General features: G+C 44.1%; 1 protein-coding gene and 1 pseudogene across 1 annotated transcript; one reads left to right on the top strand and one right to left on the bottom strand.

Annotated features, from left to right (window-relative positions):
- Window positions 1–7,421: 7,421 nt before the first annotated feature.
- Window positions 7,422–10,733, top strand: LOC136462574 (UTP:RNA uridylyltransferase 1-like; annotated as a pseudogene).
- A 608-nt stretch (window positions 10,734–11,341) lies between these two features.
- LOC136466525 (protein DETOXIFICATION 46, chloroplastic-like) lies at window positions 11,342–18,505 on the bottom strand. The gene is made up of 14 exons (XM_066464968.1): window positions 17,801–18,505; window positions 17,346–17,440; window positions 16,755–16,863; window positions 16,299–16,354; window positions 15,883–15,938; window positions 14,800–14,938; window positions 13,921–14,058; window positions 13,776–13,844; window positions 13,570–13,680; window positions 13,119–13,247; window positions 12,952–13,029; window positions 12,368–12,439; window positions 12,031–12,090; window positions 11,342–11,935 (listed from the first exon to the last, which is right to left on the bottom strand). The coding sequence occupies exons 1-14, from the start codon at window positions 18,189–18,191 to the stop codon at window positions 11,834–11,836; spliced, it is 1,605 nt and encodes a 534-aa protein (XP_066321065.1). The 5' UTR covers window positions 18,192–18,505; the 3' UTR covers window positions 11,342–11,833.
- Window positions 18,506–20,643: the final 2,138 nt, after the last annotated feature.

The raw sequence follows: 20,643 nt of genomic DNA, 5'->3' as shown, positions 1-20,643 counted from the left end.
CAGCCAGCCGCGGGTAGCAGCGGCCCAGCTACAACCTATGTGAGCAGCAGCAGGAGTTGGCCGACGGCATCAATGGCGGTCGCGCCCTGGAGCTTGCGTGCGACGCCAGAGAGCGAGGAAGAGGCAGAGAGGGTGCGAGTGAGAGAGGGAACAAGCTCGGCATCCACCTCTGGAGGGCGCAGCGGTGCAAGGATGTGTGGCGCACGTGGTAGCGAGCAGGGCACGCGGCAGCAATGGCGGGCGCGCTCTGTGCATGGCGGCCACGCGCCGCCCATTGAGGCAATTCAGCGAACAGGTGGCGTGCGCCGCAGTGTCCGACGTGGGGCGCGTTTTTGGGCTAGATCTGGGCCGAATCAGCTATTAGGCCAAAAACGAAGTTTGCTCTACACGGCCTGCTCTACGTTTCTTATTTAATGTGCCTGATCATTTGAGCTTTGTAACAGCGGGTAATTAAGCCTCAAAGTGATAGTGTCAACACATTGATAACGGTCACGGAATTTCACTTTCGGAGGTCAAAACTCGGTCAAACTCAGTGCAACTTTTTTCATGCTCTTCTCCATAATATATCCTTCAACTTTTATTTTTGGACCAACTCAAGTTGCTTAACAAATTTTGGAGAACGCGGAATGCCAACGCCGTTGCTTAGCGAAACTCCAGACTTAGAATAATTCTAAGTGCTGAAAACTGCAGCAGAATCAATCTTGTGACCTTTGTTTGTCAAGCTTAGAAATAGATTTAGACTTGGGTCCTTCAATAAAGTTTGTAGTACACAAACTATACTACAACTTTTATTCAAGGTCAAACCTTGTATCTTGAATATAAACCATTCTTTTACTTTGGTCAAAGCAGCATCTCATTAACCCTAGAATTAGAGTTTTCGACCAATTGAGGCCTTTTCTTGACATGTGCTCAACACAAACCCTTCATGACTTTTGTTGTAGAGTTCAATTAGAGTCATTTAGGCAAGGTAGCAAGGTTTGGTTGATGGCCTATAATTCCCTTCACTTACTAGCGCAATTCAAGCAAGAATGTAACTCATCATTTCATGCGACTTCTTGATTCCGAACTTTATGAAACTTTTCCACAGGTCTAGATGGATGCATGTGGATGTAATGTACATGGAATAAGCATGTTTAACATTACTCTTGCAAAATCTTAACAAGGGCCCATATGTAAGCAAATGTGCGTGGCCCAAGTTTAAGTTGGAGCTCCATCATGTAGATTTGATCTTGACACCTTCATTACCACTCGACATGTTATGTTTGAGATCAAACCCATTGCTTAACTGGTGACAAAGACCTGGGGTGTTACAGCAGTGAGTGTAACTGTTGTTTATTTGCCTCTTTATTTGGTTCTTATAATTCTTGGTAGCCACCAATGACTAAACAAGGAAAAAAACCACCAAACTACTAAGCTGAGGCTAATTTTTTTATCAAACTGTTGTTCTACGTTTGGTTGGTTTCAGAGAATGCCTCCCTGCTATGTGGTCTTTGAAGGGAAGAAACCTGAGATTTATTTTACATGGTATGAGTGTGCTAAGCAAATGCTTAGGGAAGAAGGGGCTATCTATCAGAAGTACAACAACTATGATGATGCTCTTAGAGATTTTAATGCAAGGGTACCTCAAGAACCCTTGCTATTACCAATTCATGCCCCTCATGGGGATGCATCAGCATCCCATGAACTGGTGACAGCTCAAGGTTCTGAAATCTATCCTCATTCACCTGGGCTGCAAGGATGTTGCAAAAATGCTGTCATCTTGATCTTGTTTATGGTTGTAGTTGGTCTGTCACTTAAGCTATTCATGTGCCACAGCTGTTGTTTTAATTAGGCCGATGATGACACAATAGGATGACTGCATTAGCTGGCTACATGTTTTCTGTTAACTTGCTGCCCTTCTCGGCTTGCCAAACTGTTAAATGTTGTATTTTGGCCAATGATGACACAATGGATCGATGCGTTAGCTGGCTACATATCATTTTGCTACCTCTTATCTATTTCTGTGAACTTTTTTGTTTGTTGGCTTCAAAACTTGACTAGCGGATGCTGCTGTTCTTCTTTACTGACTTCGATTATCCCATGTAGCCAGTAATGCCATGAATTGTTAAATTAGCATGTCTGAGGCCAACTATTTCATGCTGAAACTTTAATTTGTTGTTGTAACGGTTATGGAAGAGCAACCTCATTCTCCTTTCATTCATGTCCATTTCTGTTTGTTGTTATGGGCCTGGCCAACCATAGCCAAATGACAAACACTATCTCGGTGTGGCAGTTGGTGGCGGTTAGCCTCTCAGCCTGGCTACCTCTTCGATGACAAACATAGCCTCGCCTGAGCCGGACTCACTGGGTACACAGGCGCAAACAAGAGCTGTTGCACCACTTGGGGCAGGCTTGCCCAGGCCTGAGCCAGTTGGGCTGGCCAGGCCAGCCAGGTACAGGGTCGCAAACGCGCCCTAAACGACTCGAGTTTAGTAGGCTTTCGGTTTTCACACCATTCTTGCCCTCAAATTCAAAAATTGTTTGAGAAAACAGTGTTGTCACTGCTTATGCAGCATGTAAACACCGCTACTCATCGACATGTATATCGTACAGCTTATATCTAAATGATTGATTACATACGGTCTACGGTCCTACATGATTTTATACAGGTTCACGTGGCTTACAAATTATGTGATGGACTGATTTGATGATGGGGTGTTTTGGCTCAATCGACGCATCGGATTAACGCATTGAGGTGTGCATACCAGTACACGAAACTTCCACATGAGTGAATATACGCCCATCACACCCTTATGATATATAAGGTACGGGTACTTATAGTAGATTGATGTTTTCTTCTATCATCATAAATATAAGTTCATCTAGTTTGTTCTAGGTCTACCTTTTCAAACTTTGGCTAATAATATCTATAAAAGTATATTGTCTTGAATTAAAATGAGTATATTTATTGAAAGCATTATTCATGATAAATCTAATAATGTTAGTGTAGTGCTATCAATGTATGCATCATTCAATATCGTGATGACGGTCAAAGCAAAAAAAATCAACTTGGAACAAACTAGATAGGCTTATAGTTGTGATAGAGATAAGGGTATGTTTGGTAGGGATCCAAACTTTCATGAAACACTTCGAATACATATTATTCTCTCAGAAAACGTTTTGGATGACAAATTAGAATTCCTTTATGAGACCGTTTGGCTAGAAGGCCATATTCTAATTCAAAAGAAAATGTTTTTTCAAAGAATCATATAAATGAACTTTTTGTGGCAGAGAACAACTTAAATACAACCTATAGTAGCTTATTGCACATATAAAGGATTAACTAAAAATATGGCGTTAAAAGGAAGCATTAGAATCATTGTGAAAACCATGTTTTCACCATCACATTCGTAGGCAACGCATCACAGATCATTCTGAGCATATTTTTTTTCACTGTTATGCTATTTGGCTCTCATTCTACCTATTCTCGTACGAATCTGAAACGATACATGATGCCAAACGCACCTTAAGTATCGTTACAGTCCCTCTAGCTATAGATAATTGATGTTTTAGGGGATGCCTTGAGTCAATCATTCTAAACTTTCATTGCATGGTAGTTTTCGGAATGGTGAGTTTGGATATCTAAATACCATATGAATAGATTTATCTTGAAATGTAGTTTCATAAAAACACTATACACTTGTTGAATTTTATAAAAAACTTTTCAGCAAAATATCCTTATATGTTGTGCCTTGGAGATTGTGTCGATATTATATCTTAAATGTCACTTGTGTTTAACCAGAAGGCTTCTTTGAGCAAGTATAAGTATAATGGAGGGTTGTTAGTAGACTTTTTATGTTAAGGTGGAGAAGAAAGCGGGGGGGGGGGGGGGGGGTGGCGGAAGTGGACTATAAGTTTACACCTAATGCACAGGAAAAAAAAACTTTACGAGAGAAAATGTACTCCTTTAATTTTAAACTATAAGTCATTTTGACGTTTCTAGGTACATAACTTTTGTTATATACCTAGATATATATTATATCCAGGCAAAATAGCCGAATTCGTCCCTAAAGTATCGTGCTGGGCTCAATTTCGTGCCTCAACTATAAAAACGTCCGATTCAGTCCCTGAACTATCGTACTGGGCTCAATTTCGTCCCTCAACTATAAAAACGTCCGATTCACTCCCTGAACTATCGTGCTTGGCTCAATTTCGTCCCTCAACTATAAAAACGTCCGATTCAGTCCCTGAACTATCGTGCTGGGCTCAATTTTAAATTTAACACAGTTGCTTTTTTATTTTTAAATCTAACCTAGTTAATATACTGCTAAAACTTGGTTTTTTTTTCTGAGCATCTTAAAGACCTCAAATTAAAAAAAACTCAAAACTAGAACGTTGTAGATCTCATCGAGAACTACAATTTTCATATATAAAGTATCTCCATTTGACCCCATATATGAGAGATACGATTTTTTCAATGCGATAAGCACTTGTACGCGATTAGTATACTGTTAAAACATTATTTAATTTTTTTGAGCATCTTAATGACCTCAAATTAAAAAAACTCAAAACTATAAAGTTGTAGATCTCGTCGAGAGCTACAATTTTCATATAAAAATCATCTTCATCCAAGATCGTATAAAAAAATATATCTTTTTATACGATTTTGGATGAAGATAATTTTTATATGAAAATTGTAGCTCTCGACGAGATATACAACTTTATAGTTTTGAGTTTTTTAATTTGAGGTCATTAAGATGCTCAAGAAATTAAATAATGTTTTAACAGTATACTAATCGCGTACAAGTGCTTATCGCATTGGAAAAATCGTATCTCTCATATATGGGGTCAAATGGAGATACTTTATATATGAAAATTGTAGTTCTTGATGAGATCTACAACGTTCAGTTTTGAGTTTTTTTAATTTGAGGTCTTTAAGATGCTCAGAAAAAAAACAAACCAAGTTTTAGCAGTATATTAACCAGGTTAGATTTAAAAATAAAAAAAGCAACTGTGTTAAATTTGAAATTGAGCCCAGCACGATAGTTCAGGGATTGAATCGGACGTTTTTATAGTTGAGGGACGAAATTGAGCCTAGCACGATAGTTTAGGGACTGAATCAGACGTTTTTATAGTTGAGGGACGAAATTGAGCCCAGTACGATAGTTCAGGGACTGAATCGGACATTTTTATAGTTGAGGGACGAAATTGAGCCCAGCACGATAGTTCAGGGACGGATTCGGCTATTTTACCTTATATCTAGATACATAGTAAAATTAATGTATCTAAAAAAGATAGAACAACTTATGATTTGAAACAGAGACTAGGTTCATAAGTGAGCCAACTATTATATATGGCTATATTGTTAGCCTCTCAGCAGTATAGACTGAGTATTTATGATTTATTTTAATAATAACTCTATTTAGTTTTTTAAGTAACCATTTGATTTGGTGGAGCCCAGAGATCTACTACAATAAAACCACGTTGATGTGTTATTGCGTATGGGCCGATAAAGCATGCCAGTGTAGCGCGTGATAGTTACCCTATGGCACCAACACCAAACCCTCTGGCACATAAGGGGCATGTACAGAGAGGCTACACCACCAACCCCTTCCTCTTGCATATCCCTCTTCCCTTCCCCTTTCCCAGTGTCACCGCTGATAGACGATTTTGATCGACGAAGATGTTAAAGCTAAAAAAATTGATTTTGGATAAACCTAAATAGGTAGGGCTGAATCGAAGTATCATTATACTCCCTCCAACCACAGAAAAAGTGTGTTCCAGGATTGCCTTTGATTCCACCATTACCAACTTTGATTGCATTTACTTCTTTCGAACGGTGAGTTTTATTATCTCCACATGCTTAGATTTGTCTCGAAACATAGTTTGATAAAAAAAAAATACGTTGCTTACGTTGTTGAACAACAACGTATATTATTTTGTATCAAACTAAGCAATGAAATTCTTGATCCATCGGCATACCCAATGACCATTCACACCGATGATCTCAAAAGTACCACTAGTTCAGTTTGTATTTGCATTCAGATGAGAAACATATTACGACGCTCGGCTATAGCTATGAATTTAATTTCAAACAAGTTGATGCAAATGCAGATATGCAATGAAATCATGGTCATGATCCATCGGCACACCTAACGCTCATTCACACTTCTGACAATCTCAAAAATACACTAGTTCAATCAGTCTACATTTTGCGTTCAGATCAGAAACACATTATGGCACTTGCGTGTTCACTCTAGCTGTGATGAATTTAATTTGAAGGCTTTTACATGTGTGCCATTAAAAAAGTTTGTAATTACACACAAGTCATTAAAAAACTTGACCGCAGACAGGTGCTACTGCTCTAAACTTCTTTGCCTCACAAGCCATTCCGTCCATGTTCTGTTGGATTTTCGCCGTTTGGTAGCCCTTACATGTGGGACCCGCCAATAAAATTATCCATATTGCCCTCGGGACTTACATCCTTCCCCAGACCACGGTGGCCTTGTCTCCGACGAGCACTCCATTGCCGGCCAACCTTCTTCGTCTTCTCCTTCAGTTTTTGCGCGCCGGTCACAGATCCCGCGGGCACCCAGCCCGGCTGCCGCCCCTTGGTCACGCCGCTGCCTCGGGCCATGGCCCCACACCCACACGCCCGTGCCCCGTGACCCCACCTGACCCTGCATGCGGCATCGATGCAGAGGGCAGCAGCGGCGGCCGCTACCTGCTTCGCCGCGCGGCTACCCTGCCCCTCCCTGGCGCCCTCCTCGCGAGCGCGAGCGCGGCAAGCGCCGCCGCTGGCCCGAGTGCCCAATCCGCCTTCCTGCGCCGTGCGTTACCGCCGCCGCGCAGACGGCCGCCGTCCTGGCCGAAGGCCCTCCCTCGTCTTCGTGAGCGCGAGCGCGAAGCCGTGCTGCGCCGCCGTCCCAGCCGGCCGGAGCTCCGGAGCCCTGGCCACACCTTCCACGCCAGATCGCACCCCCGCTCCGTCGTTGCGGCGTCCGATGGGTGCTCTGGCGCGAAGCAGCGACGTCGTGGAGGCGACGGCGCGTCCGGCGTTGTCGCTGGAGCCGGCGGCTGTGGGCGATTTCTAATTCCACGGGCGGGAGGACTCTTTTCGGGGGAGGAGTGGTGTGCCGCCGGGTAGTTTTTCATCGGGAGTGGGACGGGGTCTGCCGAGTGAACGATTGTAAGTCCTAAGAGCAATATGGACAATTTTATTGGCGGGTCCCACCTGTAAGGCTACCAAACGGCGAAACCCCAATAGAACACGGACGGAATGACTTGTAAGGCAAAGAAGTTTAGAGCAGTGACACCTGTCTGCGGTCAACTTTTTTAATGGTTCGTGTGTAATTACAAATTTTTTTAAAAGTCGTTACAAATGCAAATGTACAAAATACACTAGTTCAATCAGTCTACATTTTGTGTTCAGATCAGAAACACATTACAACACAGCACCCCATGGCCGGCGGCGACGACGCCCAGGACCACGCCGCCGAGACCCCGCCGCAACGCGCCCCGGACCCCTTCCTCCGCTTCCTCATCCCGGCCCCCAAGCCGCGCCGGGCCGCGCCCGCCGCGCTTCTCCAGCTGCCGCACCGCCTCATCGCGCCGCCGGCCCCGGTCCCGCCGGCGCTGCTGCTGCGCCCCGAGGAGCGCCTCTTCATCGTCCCGCCCACGCGCCCCGACTGGCTCCCGCCTCCTCCCCGCAGTTACCATTCTCCCTCCTCCTCGCCGGGGCCGGGCGCGGTGGTGGTGCGCTCCCCGCGGCCGCCCGTCCCACCGCCGCCTTCTTCTTCCCGCCGTTACCATTCTTCTTCCGCCTCGCCGGGCGCGGCGGTGCGCCCGCGGCCGTGGCCGCCCTTCCCGCCGCCCAACGACCCCAGGGCGCGCAATGCGGGCCGCTTCGCTCAGTTCGCTGGTGTGCATGTGAACGGCGCGAGGGACAGGAGGAGCCCCGTCCCGCTCCCGCACGACGGCGGAGCCCGCTTCCTCCCCGTCCCACTCCCGCACGACGTTGGTTTCCAGAGGCCCAAGGCGACGGCGGCGCCGCACAAGGAGAAGGAGAAGAAGGCGTGGGTCGCCGTGCAGAGGAAGGCCGAGGGTGGTGCCGGTGACGAGGATCGCGCGGCGCTCAGCGAAGGCTACTCCGGCGGGGACGAGGGGGGCGCTGAAGCCGAGGACGTACTCCAACCGGAGGGCGATGGCGAGCAGCAGCAGGAGGACGACGGTAACCGTCGCCTGCTTCTCAGTGACCAGAAAGACGACGACGTGAAGCGTCCTCTGCCCACGGATGGTATTCAGGACTGTTCCCCCCGCTCCGGCGGCGGTGATCGGCCAAGCGAGGTACGAGAAATCAACAAACTTTCGACAATGGCAGTTGAAATGCAATCCATTCATCGGAGCAATCACATTTTCTGAAACGCTGGCATTTGCTTCTGTTCATCTCTTCTCAGGTCACGCCTCGGCCGAATCAAGTTCCAGGCCTGCAGGGTAGAACTCGCAGGCCACCGGCGGAATGCTGCCACGACATCGACGCCTTCACGCCTGGCTTGCTCGCGCTCTACGAGTCTCTGAAGCCATCGGAAGAGCACATGTCCAAGGAGAAACAGCTTGTCGACTCCATCGCCAAGTCTGTCAGCAAGGAGTGGCCCAATGCTCAGATGCATCTCTACGGATCATGTGCCAATTCGTTTGGAATGTCGCACAGGGACGTCGATGTCTGTCTCGAGATGGAAATCGGCACCGAAGACGCGGTTGAGGTTCTTCTGAGATTGGCACATGTGTTGAGGACCGACGGTTTCGAGAACGTGGAGGTAAATCCTTTCTAAAGTTTTGCAACTGAATTATGCATTGTTTGTCTATATTTCTAAAGTATCATCAGAGTTTTACACCTGAGTGGTTTTGTGCATTGTTTGTCTATCTCTTGCCTTCAGTTCAATGCTTACTGCATATTATCATCTTTGAAATTAAATCTCAAGACTCGCCTTCTCTGCTCCTGCTGCCTGATTGAGTGTATGTTGTTCCTCTTGGTCTCTGATAATACATACTTTGAAATTCATGTAGGCAATTACAAGTGCTAGAGTTCCGATTGTAAGGATGTCGGATCCAGGAAGTGGTTTATCTTGTGACATGCATCAACAATCTCCTCGCTGTTGCCAACACAAAGCTTCTAAAGGATTACGCTCAGATAGACCATAGGTTGCTTCAGCTGGCCTTTCTTGTGAAGCATTGGGCCAAACAGAGAGGCGTGAACGAAACATACCGTGGAACGCTCTCTAGCTATGCGTGAGTAAAAAATGATATACACTCGTATTTCCCTTTTCTTGTCGCCGCCATGCAGTTTTCTTTCTTTACAAATTTGGGTTCTAATCTTTTTTTTTACATGAACCTACAGGTATGTTCTTATGTGCATCAACTTCTTGCAGCAATGCGAACCAAAGATTCTACCATGCCTGCAGGTTTTTTCTACCCAACTTTATGGAATCCATTATTTTGCATGTACTCCTATATTTTAGAATACTCCAATTAAGATCACTCCTCAATTTTCCCTGCATTTGGTTCATGGTGCTAATGTAGGTAAAGCAACCATTTTTTTTTAATTTCAAGCCCTTTGATTTTTTTTTTCATTTGATAGTGGAGTGCGATGGTCCGGCATTTGCACAGTTTCACACTCCATATGATTGCTTCTTTTTGGATGGCTAGCTCACCCTTCCACTATGGTTGGTTGTTTTCTCTTTTTTTTTCTTTTTCATCTTTTCCCTTCCTTTTTTTTGGCAATGTAGTTCCATTGGATTTATGTTTTTTTTTCAGTTGTACATGCGATTCAACTATAACTGTGGAGTTCATTTATTTAGGATTAAAATAAAATGGCTCACCAAATTTCATCCCCAAAACACATGTCATGTTATAAGCCTCATGCTTTGCACTTGTTTGTCAATTTTGTACAACTAGGGTGGGTTTGAGCGTCCATGTACAACACTTCTGATCCCTTAGGGCGCCGTTAAGGCGTGTTGTGTTAAACTTTTTCTCTACCTTAATACAAAGATGCGCAAACCTTTTGCGTGATGGAGAATTTTGTCATGACGTAATGCAACCAAACAATTTCTGCAGGCCATGGAACCAACATACACCTTGACCGTTGACGGCACTGAATGCGCCTACTTCGACAAAGTTGACCAACTCCAAGGCTTTGGCGCTGACAACAAGGCCAGCATTGCTGAATTGCTGTGGGGGTTCTTCCACTATTGGGCATCCCAGCACCACTACAAGCGCGACGTCATCTCCGTCCGCTTGGGGAAGACGATCAGGTAATGATGATGATATCAAGACTCGATTGTCTTTTCCAAACCACAAACTTTGAGCAAGCATTCGATTCCGCTGAATTTTATGCAACTTTTAGGTTTCAGATAATTTTACTTATATTATAGGCTCGTTTATATAAATCTTAGCTTGTGATTTGTTGTGGAATGCCAGCAAGCAGGAGAAGAGCTGGACGACTCGCTTTGGGAACGACCGCCATCAGATGTGCATCGAGGATCCGTTCGAGGTCGGCCATGATCTGGGCCGTGTGGTCGACCGGCAAACGATCAGGATCCTCAGGGAGGAGATGGAGCAAGCTGCCGCCGTGCTGCAGTACGACGACGACCCCTGCGTCACTCTGTTCGAGCCCTACGGTGATAAAAACTGATTGATTGATTGATCGGCATGGGAACTGAGAACCCCCGGTTGCTGCTGCTTAGACAGTTGTAGGAGTGCAGAAAAAATGTTTGATGTTTTACGCCTTTTTAAATCCAGGGCGTAAAGTTTTAAGGTCACATCGAGTGTTACATAGGGTGTTCGGATACTAATAAAAAAACAAATTACAGAATCCGTCAGTAATCCGCGAGACGAATTTATTAAACATAATTAATCCGACATTAGCACATGTGTTGTCAAATCATGGACTGATTAGGCTTAAAAGATTTGGCTCGCAAATTAGTCACAAACTGTGCAATTAGTTATTTTTTAGTCTATATTTAATACTCTATGTATATGTCCAAACATTCGATGGGATAGGAAGTAAATTTTAGAGGGAGAAACTAAACAAGACCTTAGATGACAGTCGTCTGAACTGCACATAAATAAGACTTCAGATGATAGTGATGAATTGTGAAGAGAACTGAAATGATATCTCGTCGCAGTTAGGAAAGTAGAAATTGTATCAAGTGCATTTAGTTGCAACAAGAATTGTGCGGGCAGCAACAGTTCACTGTCGCCATCACTTCTGCAGTTGCACGTTGTATTCTTTGAACACTTTGGAAAAAAAAAAAAAGAAGCAGCAAGACCTCGAGGCTGCCTTGTACAGTTGTACTGTACCGAGTTATAATTGGAAAGGATCTACTACATTTTTGCGATCCCACTTTCCATGTTTTCTAGACAACTTCAATAATAGCATTAACCTTCTCGTAATTCTTGACAGTTAACAAGAAAGAAATTGAGCACTCTGCAAGCGCTCACTTAACTCCATTCTACGGGTGCGAAGTGTTGGAAAGCGTGGCCACTACTACCATTCTCGCTTCCAGGAATCTGTGAGGTATAATTCCTAGGACAAGGGGAAGTTAACACCCTGAGGCTACGACGACCTATGTAGCCAAATGATCTTGTATAGCCTTGATCCCCTGGCTAGTATCCGCTCCTGCACATCCCCCTAACAGAGGCATAGAGCTTAGGCCGGCTGACCAACTTTCTGTACGAAAGAGTGCACAAATGACCTTTCCACGGTTTTGTGACTCCTTTTGCATCTTCATATTTCCAGGTTTTTGTGGCTCATTTTTTACATCTTCATCATCCCACCTCTTCTGATGGTACATCTTCACGTCGCTTTTGCCTCGATGTACTCAGCCTGGTTAAAGTTTTTGTTGAACAGCATGCCCGTTGGAGAAATAAGTCGTAGCAAAGCACTTCCGAGCCGACTCTGGAATGACAACATTGTTCAGGTTAGGGCTAGTTATTATGACAGTACGTGCTAAATGTAAGGTATTCGTATTCAACATTTAGAAATGGCCATACCCACTGAAACAAGACAAGAATCCACCAGCATCCTGGCAAGCTACCTTTGTTGCGGAGAAGCTTTCAAGATGAAACAAGAAAAGAAAATTCATCATTGTCAGAAAGCCTAAGGACTTCGGACTCTCCCTAGTTTACTTGCTGGGTAGCCAATCTCAGCCTTTGACAAGTGGCATCATTCAAAAAGTGAGGGTCGACAGTAAACTGCATTCTTATCATTGACAGTTTAGATCTCAAATTCATTAAAGGCCTGGTCCTCTCTTTAATTGTAGAACAAATTCATGTGGTCTCCCAGCAATGAGTTGAATGAAGAACAGAAGAGGAGAAGAAATAGTCATACCATCAAGAGAAGGGTTCCAATGGAAAAGCAGACACCCATTGATTGACTCAAATATCTCAAATCCCTTCCAGCCTAAAATAGGACGAAAAAAATAAATAGATGTCAGTACATTGTCCATCAAATGGTAGGCAAGCATATGCTTGCCTTACAGATATACTACCATGTCATAAATGTTGAAGATTGTTCCCCTTACTATACTGCAACTGCTATGTGTTTTTGTCTGGAAATAGTACAGAGAGCTCTATTGGTCTGTTGCTTATTGCAAAAGCAATCCAAGCATGCAGATTAATGTGGCATGGTGTATTTGGTCTGTGCCCAGAACAACCACTGAAAAATTTAGGTAGCCCCAGGAGTTTGGATGATTGCCAAAATTTAGCAAAAATCCATGGCTTATGGTTCATATCCCATGCATTTTCCTGCAAACGCTTGGCCAAATGCATGTCAAACCAAAAGCTCGAATAAAATTATTGCTAAAGTTTGGCAGGGCTAATTTGGGTACAAATCAAACAAGTTTAGTCAACCAGTGTAATTTACATGAGAATCGGTGTGTCAGATAAATGAAATAAAAAAGATTATCAGCTTACCAATAGCGTTCCCTCGAGGGAATGTATTGAAGGAGTCACTAGCAATACACTGAAATACGGAGCCAGCACTCGGTGCATCTGTTGACAATATAATCCAATGATAGAAACTAGTGCCTAGTGGTGAAGCAAGAATAATATATAAAAAAATCTAAAGCAATGTATCAGACCTGCTTGACGACCATTTGGTCATTGGTAAAGACACTGGGGAAAAGCCATGGAACAAGTGTCCCTACTGCCCCCAAAGTCAACCCAGTTATCGCTCCAATGATCACAAGTGACTTCAATAGCATCCTTGCCTATATTAAAAAGTTTGCTTTAGGATCTTTCAAAGTAATGAACAAAATGTTCATACGGTTTTACTACAGGGAAAAGGAAGACCTGTGAAAATACACTTCCATACAAAGCATAGTACGTTTGCTGATAAACTAACTGCTTAGGAGAGGCTAACTGTATCATTGATTCACTGGGTGTAATGAGTTCCATTTAGCTGAACCATATGAAAAAAGATTCATAGTTGCACATGGACACACGATCATGAAATGACACATTGCTATCAATGCCAGTAAGGGTGAAAATTTTGTTATCTGCATAAATTCGAACACAGTAATCAATAGGTACCTTGGTCAAATTCTGATTAGCACCATATATCAGCTCAGGCATGAATGACTGTGCAGTTTGAGACAGAGGCTCGCCCCAAACAGTACACATGCACAAGACATTGATCATAACCTTCAAAAGAATTAAGTAAATGGCACATTTGTCAAAATCCCTTTTTATAAATATTCCGTCGTGAGCAATCATTTCATGAGTTACAAAGTACAAACCTGATGGGCTGCAAGAGTTATTGGTCCCATAGAAGTCGCAGAATATGTTAGCAATGCATAAAACGCCACCTACAGAAAATTTTGAAATAATTCATTACAGTGACACAAGGAAATGATGCAAGATTGCCAGACCAGAAAATGTTACCTTGGACGTCATTGTCACAAAAACAGGAGCTGCAATTTCAAATATCTGCAATAGCTCTCTTACTGATGGAATCGTAAATGAGAAAGCTCGAAAACCCTTATTGCTTAGATTTTGCATCATCATGAAAGCTGCAACAACCTGATAGTGTGTCAAAAAAATAGCCACTCTAGAAAACAATTGAATAGTCAATCATGAAGAAAGAGGAAAAAACTTGCTGATAAGCAATGTAGTTTCCGATATCAATATGAACCACATAGGCTTCTGAAATGGAGTGAAAAAGAAAAAACTTTTACTAATGTGTGTTCCACTTATGAGCAAGTCGGATGATGTGCTTATTAAGCTAAATAGTGGGTGATCAACAGCTCTGTGGAATCATTCTCACTTGCTCACTGCTTATTAAGCTACACAATGGATGATCAACAACTTTGTCATGCTCAAGTTGTTACATTCTTGTTGGGATGTGGCCCGCCTGGGCCAAGCCTATGGCATAGCAAGAAGAAAAAATCATCTTTCTAATTCTTGCTTGCCCCTCATTGATTATCTCATTTCCCTTAAATTGAGAGGAGCATCCTTCCATAGATACAAACCATTCTTTTCAAGTTCTTGTGTGCCCCTCATTGATTATATCCTTTCCCTTAAATTGAGATGAGTATCCTTCCATAGGTACAAACCATTCTTTTTCAACTAAACTAATCAAAAACTTCATTATCTCTCAATTTCTAGCATAATGTGCAAGATGGCATAACAAGTCCTTCTACCTTAAAAAACATTCTCAAACATGCCTTCCTTAAAAATAGAGAGGAGTGCCATATAACAAGTTAAAAGTGACATCAAGGAGAAGTCACATGGTGATTAGGAAAGTGTCAAGTGTGTCTGTACCTGTGAAACCATAGTTGCCCAGGCAGCACCAGCAATTCCATAGCCACAAACAGAGCAAAGAAATATATCTCCAACACCATTTATAACACTAGCAGCTGCCAACGCCTTCAAAGGACCCCAAGAATCCTTCATGCCCAGACTGAGTTATAACAAACACACTATATAATAAGAGAAGCATCGAATCAAGAATAGTTGTAGCATAAAAGACTAATGGTGTGTTTGGTTTGAGGAATCATTGCATCCCAGATGAGGAGGTCCATCATGAATCCGTTCCTTAAATTAGGTGGAACGACTCCATTCCTCATACTAAAAGGGCGTACCCAGTGCAGAGAGCTCCCGCTCTGTGCGCGGTCTGAGGAAGGGTGTTAGTGGCAAGCCTTACCCTCGCCTGTGCAATGCGAGGAGACCGCGACTCGAACCCGGGACCTTCCGGTCACAGGCGGTAAGACTCTACCGCTTGCACCAGGCCCGCCCTTCCCATTCCTCATACTAGTACTAATTATTAGCCTGTGAGGAATGAGGTGATGATGCATCACCATATTCCATTCCAAAAACCAAACAAAAAAAGTGAGGAATCATTCCTAAAACCAAACACAACCTATGTGTTTATTACTATCTGAACCATTGTATTCATGTAAGCGTGTAGCAGTGTAGCCCATGTCTGTCTATTCGTGGCAATACGAAGAATAGGTGATTACAAGTGATGACTATTCTTGAAAGTACAAGTGTCAAACTCAAAGAGATGCCAACCAGTGTTCAACTAGTTCTCACCTCACTGGAGCTCTTGAGACTTATATTGAGGTTTTCAATGCTCTACCGCAAATCCGCAATAATAACATTAAAAGGCAAGTAGGGATCTCGACTGGAGATATAACTTTTAGGTCTCATTCAAAATTCCGCATCATGACTTGGATTAACTTTTAGCATATTTTCTTTTGTAGTAAATTTACTTTTCAAATCCGAATAACACTAGCTATAGTTTGACAAAGGAAGAAACATGGGACAAATCTAGCTGGTACAAAATAGAAGAACTACTAAATTATATCCAATAAATAAGAGAAAGAGAATGGGCACAACAAGTACCTAGCACTTTGAGCAACTAAGCCAACAAGAACTGCAGGCCATGCAAAGCCTCTTATCTGAAAGCAAAATATACATATTGATATATGTTACTGCACACAAAAAGGAAAGGTTAACTCTATACCCTATAATATCATGTCGACTTCATATGCAGGATTTTTTGTGTAGCATGCCTTCCTTTTTTGTCTGCTTCCCACTCTCATGCACAAGCCTCTGAGGTTTTATTCGACATACAACATAAAACTGAACTTTGAACCATATCCACTTGTACTATTGATCCCTTTTACTGCTAATGCTCAATAAAAGAAAACTCAAAACCACAAGATGCTAGCTTTACCCAGGAATATTTCCTTTCCTATCAATTAAATTGAGGCGATACCGTGATAATATTGCAGAGAGAAATGTTGAACTATAGTTACCTGTGCATATGTATTGGCCGAAGAAATAAGTTCATAATTCCCAGATCCAGTAAAAGCTGCAGAGGGGAAAAAAGGAAAGAAGTTATAATATTTATATAGTTAATAAAGCAATGTATCATGAGGAGCAAGAAACTATATGCCAAAGAATAAACTGACAGGACAAATTCAAATGTGTCTTGTACTTTCTAGATTCTAACAAAATGTCCTAATCTGACAATCGATTTAAAATAAGATCAGTAGTAAAGATAAAAGAAGCACATAATCCCTATTCGCATGCTTAGTTGGTTGAGTCTAGGACAAGGCAGCAAAGCAGAAAATGAGATAACACAGTGTGAAAAATAAGCCATCAGTTTTTTTTTTTTCATTAGAAAATACAGAAACGATCAGCACTTCCAAGGAAGTATGAAAAACAAGATGATAGTTGTAGGTTCACAGAATACTTTTCTGTAGTCTTACCAGTCAATACTTGAGTACCAAACACCTTGGTGAACAAAAACATTCCTATGCCACAAGCAAGAGCAAGAAACAGTAACATAGACACTTGATGTTGTGCAAGTTCTTCATCCTGTGTAAGGTAACTGCAAGCAGATTAGATAACCGATACAGCAAGAATGCAAAATCCAAGAAGGCGATTGGCATTCGACACACTGTTAAAGACTACTCACAAGCACTGAGCACACAAAGTAGGAGCATAACAATGTTACCAAGTAACAAAATTCTTGCCATGAAACAAGCATTCACTGCCAGGTAGTATCCTATGTATGCCGTGGTGTGAAGTTCAATATTCTTCATAGTAAACCAAATGTACAGTCAGATGCTCATGTGGAGAGGGGCAAACTTATATCAAAATAGGTAGCCATGTAACTCTACTTTGGCAAGAACTTTAAGTGAGTAAAAAACGACAAACAGAAGTATTGGTCGTAGCTAAGGTGATATCCTCTTCGGCTGACAGAGTGGACCACAAACTGTTCTTCAAACAAGCTAAGTTGCTAACACAGAAGAGCAGTACATATCACTATATCAGATAGAATTAGATAGGGGATGCACCTTTTTGGCTAAGGAGGTGGCCACCATGTTCGATGTTGCGACAGAAAGGAACATGAATATATAGCTTAGGTAGTCGCAGAGCACTGTCCCGGGCCCTGAAAAGGAAGGAGAGCAAAACCAAACTAAAATAAGAAGAATACATTGAGCACTTGAGCTGCCCGTCCTGTGAGACAGAGCTATTTTGCGAATTTACAGATGGAGCTATTTTGCAAAGCTATGGGCATCATATATAAATTAAGATATGTATGAGGCGCGTAATCACTGCGTCTCGGCGATTAGCTCGCTACGAGAAAAAAAACACAGAAAGTAATGTGCAGAATTCAGCTAGAGAAACGTTTGTGTTCGGGGTTGGATGACGAAGAGCCGCTGGGCAGTCTGTCACAACTCACAGTTTTGAAGGGCGAGCTTGTAAGGAGAAGATGGACGACAGAGCATAGGAAGGGAGGAGGGCGAACCTAGCGCGGCGAGCTGGAGCGCGGAGGTCTGGCCGATGACCATGGTGTCGATGAGGCTCATGAGCGGGCCGCAGATCCAGAGCCCCAGCGCGGGGCCGGCGAACACGACGATGTCCCGCACCTGCTCCCATATCCCCGCTCCCGCCGCCGCGTCGTCGCCGTCCTCGCCGGCCCGCGCGACCGCCGAGGCCTCGCCGGTGCAGCGGACGGCGCGGGCGAAGCGCGCCTGGCTGCCCCCGAGCCGCGGCGGCCGCAGCAGCAGCAGCCGGAGGCGGGCCGCGGGGGGAGGACAAGGAGGAGGAGGGCCAGGGAGGCGGAGGCGGTGGAGGGAGGTGAACGCGGGCGCGGGCGGGCAGTGGGCGGACGAGAGTAGGCGGAGGTGCGCGGACATGGCTGCGTGCGCGCGCCGCCGGCCGCCTTACGCGCCCATCGTATCGTAGCCTCGTAGGGGAGGGAGGAGACTCGGAGTCGGAGTAGTGTAGTGGTGGTTCGCTCGAGCGGAGCGCCCGCCCCTTGTTCCCCTTGTGCTGCTGCGGCGGCGGGCGTCTCAAGGCAAGGTAGCCGCCGAAATGGTGTGGGACGCCACGGCCCACGGGCGGGCGCGACGGCGGCGGCGGTAACTGGTAAGGTTTGACGTGCACGTGCTGCTCTGCTCCCTCCGGATCGTGTGGAAGGGAATGGGACTAGGGGTGGAGTGCTCTGTCAGTGCGACAGGTAGCTCAAAGCCTCGTCTCTATATCTTTTGATGTATTCGTTTATATTTGGTTGTCCTACTCGTATTTTTGTTCTGCTTCCTCATGCAGATTCGCTCCTCCATCTCGGACGGCACCGTCTTCTTGATTCTCACTTCCCTCTCGGTGCAGGCTCGCTCGGTGCTTGACGGAAACCTTCGCGCCGAGCGCGGGAGATGAGATCGTCCGGGCCATAAAAGTGCGTGCAAGTCTCGGCTAAGGTTACCGCCCTCACTTTTTGCATCTCCTTCCGCCATAGCTCCGGTGCGAACTCCCGTCTTGTTCCCTCTCGACCTCGGTAGCCCTACCGAGGCGACCCTCGCCGGTGGATTTCTCTCGGTCCTCCGATGCTTGGACGATATATATGCCACCTGCGCTCTTTCCCTCCTCTTTCTTCAGTGTCGATTTTGTTGATTTGTTGGTGGATTTTGCTTGAAATGCCAAGAAATCAGGGTTCTTGGTTTGACATCCTCAGATCTGTACGATGCTATACCTGATTTATCTGTTCCTAGCTCAGATCTATATATGATGCTTTGTATTTGGTTTATACCTCATGTGTTTGTTTAGATCTTGTACATGTTGATGCCTATTTTATTGTACATACTGAGCAAAGTGCCTAGAGGTCAGTGATGTTGATTGTGTAACAGTATACGCTGGAGGAGTACCCTTTGGTGTGGCAGTCGCGTCTTTTATAGTTCATTTTGTCTGATTTTTTGCTTGCTAAGCAGTACACACCCATGTTGCATGCTCCCTTTCTAATGTTGCCCTCTATCCTATTGGTAGACATGGCATTTGAAGCTAGGCGAAGGGCTGCTGCTGCTGTGGTTGTTGCAGTGGCTGCTTGGTTTTTCATGTGGTTTAGGAGAGTTGAAAATTCGCGCTCAGTCACCTATGGTCCCTCGACTGAGAGGGACAAACAGAGAATGAACAACCTTAGATACATCTATGAATCTGATGATGTGCATTGTGTCAACCTTCTTAGAATGAAGAGGGCCCCTTTTTCCAACTTTGTGACATTTTCCGTAGTAGAGAGCTTGTCACTGACAGCATACATGCATCTGTTGAAGAACAAGTAGCCATGTTCTTGCATATTGTTGGTCACAATGAGAGGTTTAGGGTGGTTGACCTCACCTTCAGGAGGTCCGCAGAGACAATTAGTAGGTTCTTCCAGAAGGTGTTATATGTGGTAGGAGAGCTGAGGAATGAATTGATTGTCCCTCCTGCTACCAATGTCCATCCTAGGATCCTTGGGAGCAGAAGGTGGTACCCCTATTTCAAGGTTGGTATCCATAACTTGTCATATATAGGTCTCGTGCATTATCAGTTTAGTGTCAATGTTCAGTTGCACTTATGTTTTGTTGAATTAGGACTGCATAGGAGCAATTGACATATATTAGCTAGAGTGCCTGTGAAGATGAAAGCTGCCTTTAGAGGCAGGAAGCACACCATCACACAAAATGTGTTGGTAGCTATGGACTTTGACCTCAGATTCACCTATGTGCTTGCTGGTTGGGAGGGATCTGCACATGATGCTCTTTATCTTGTTTGATGCTCTTGAAAGAGCTGATGGCCTTAGAGTGCCACTAGGCATGCCTACCGGATGGCTAGGATGGACGTGTCCCACGCTTCCATAGGAGTCATGAACTTGCCTTAGCAATTTGTGTTCTTATTTGCCACCTGGGATGATTACAGTTTACATTAGCTGAGGCATACGTTTATTTGTGCTTATGATGTCAACCATTTTTTGACTGAGGCTAATACAATTGTGACATCCTTTTCATGCCTATGAAGATAACAGTGCCAATTTAAGTAATGGATTATGCATATTGATGACCTTGGACTTGTGAGGTACTAGAGCATTGTTTCTTCTATCTTCTACTTATGCTTCTCATGGCTGTCATCAAACCATGTGAGACATCCATGCCCAAGCAACAGCTAGGCGGTTCTGATGATCTGATGGCTGGGCTGGATGTCTCTCATGGTTTCATACCTATCATGATCTTGGTTTTCTACTATCTATTTGAGGTTTGTTGCTATCTATGTTTCTTAAGCTCCAAGTTCAAGGTCAAATAAAAAGGCAATTAAATCTAAGGCAAATCGATTGAACTACCC

The sequence above is a fragment of the Miscanthus floridulus genome, chromosome 7 (genome assembly GCF_019320115.1).
Source record: "Miscanthus floridulus cultivar M001 chromosome 7, ASM1932011v1, whole genome shotgun sequence".
NCBI classification, from domain to species: domain Eukaryota; kingdom Viridiplantae; phylum Streptophyta; class Magnoliopsida; order Poales; family Poaceae; genus Miscanthus; species Miscanthus floridulus.
The sequence above is the reverse complement of the archived record's forward strand: the minus strand, read 5'-3'. Positions and strand labels throughout refer to the sequence as shown.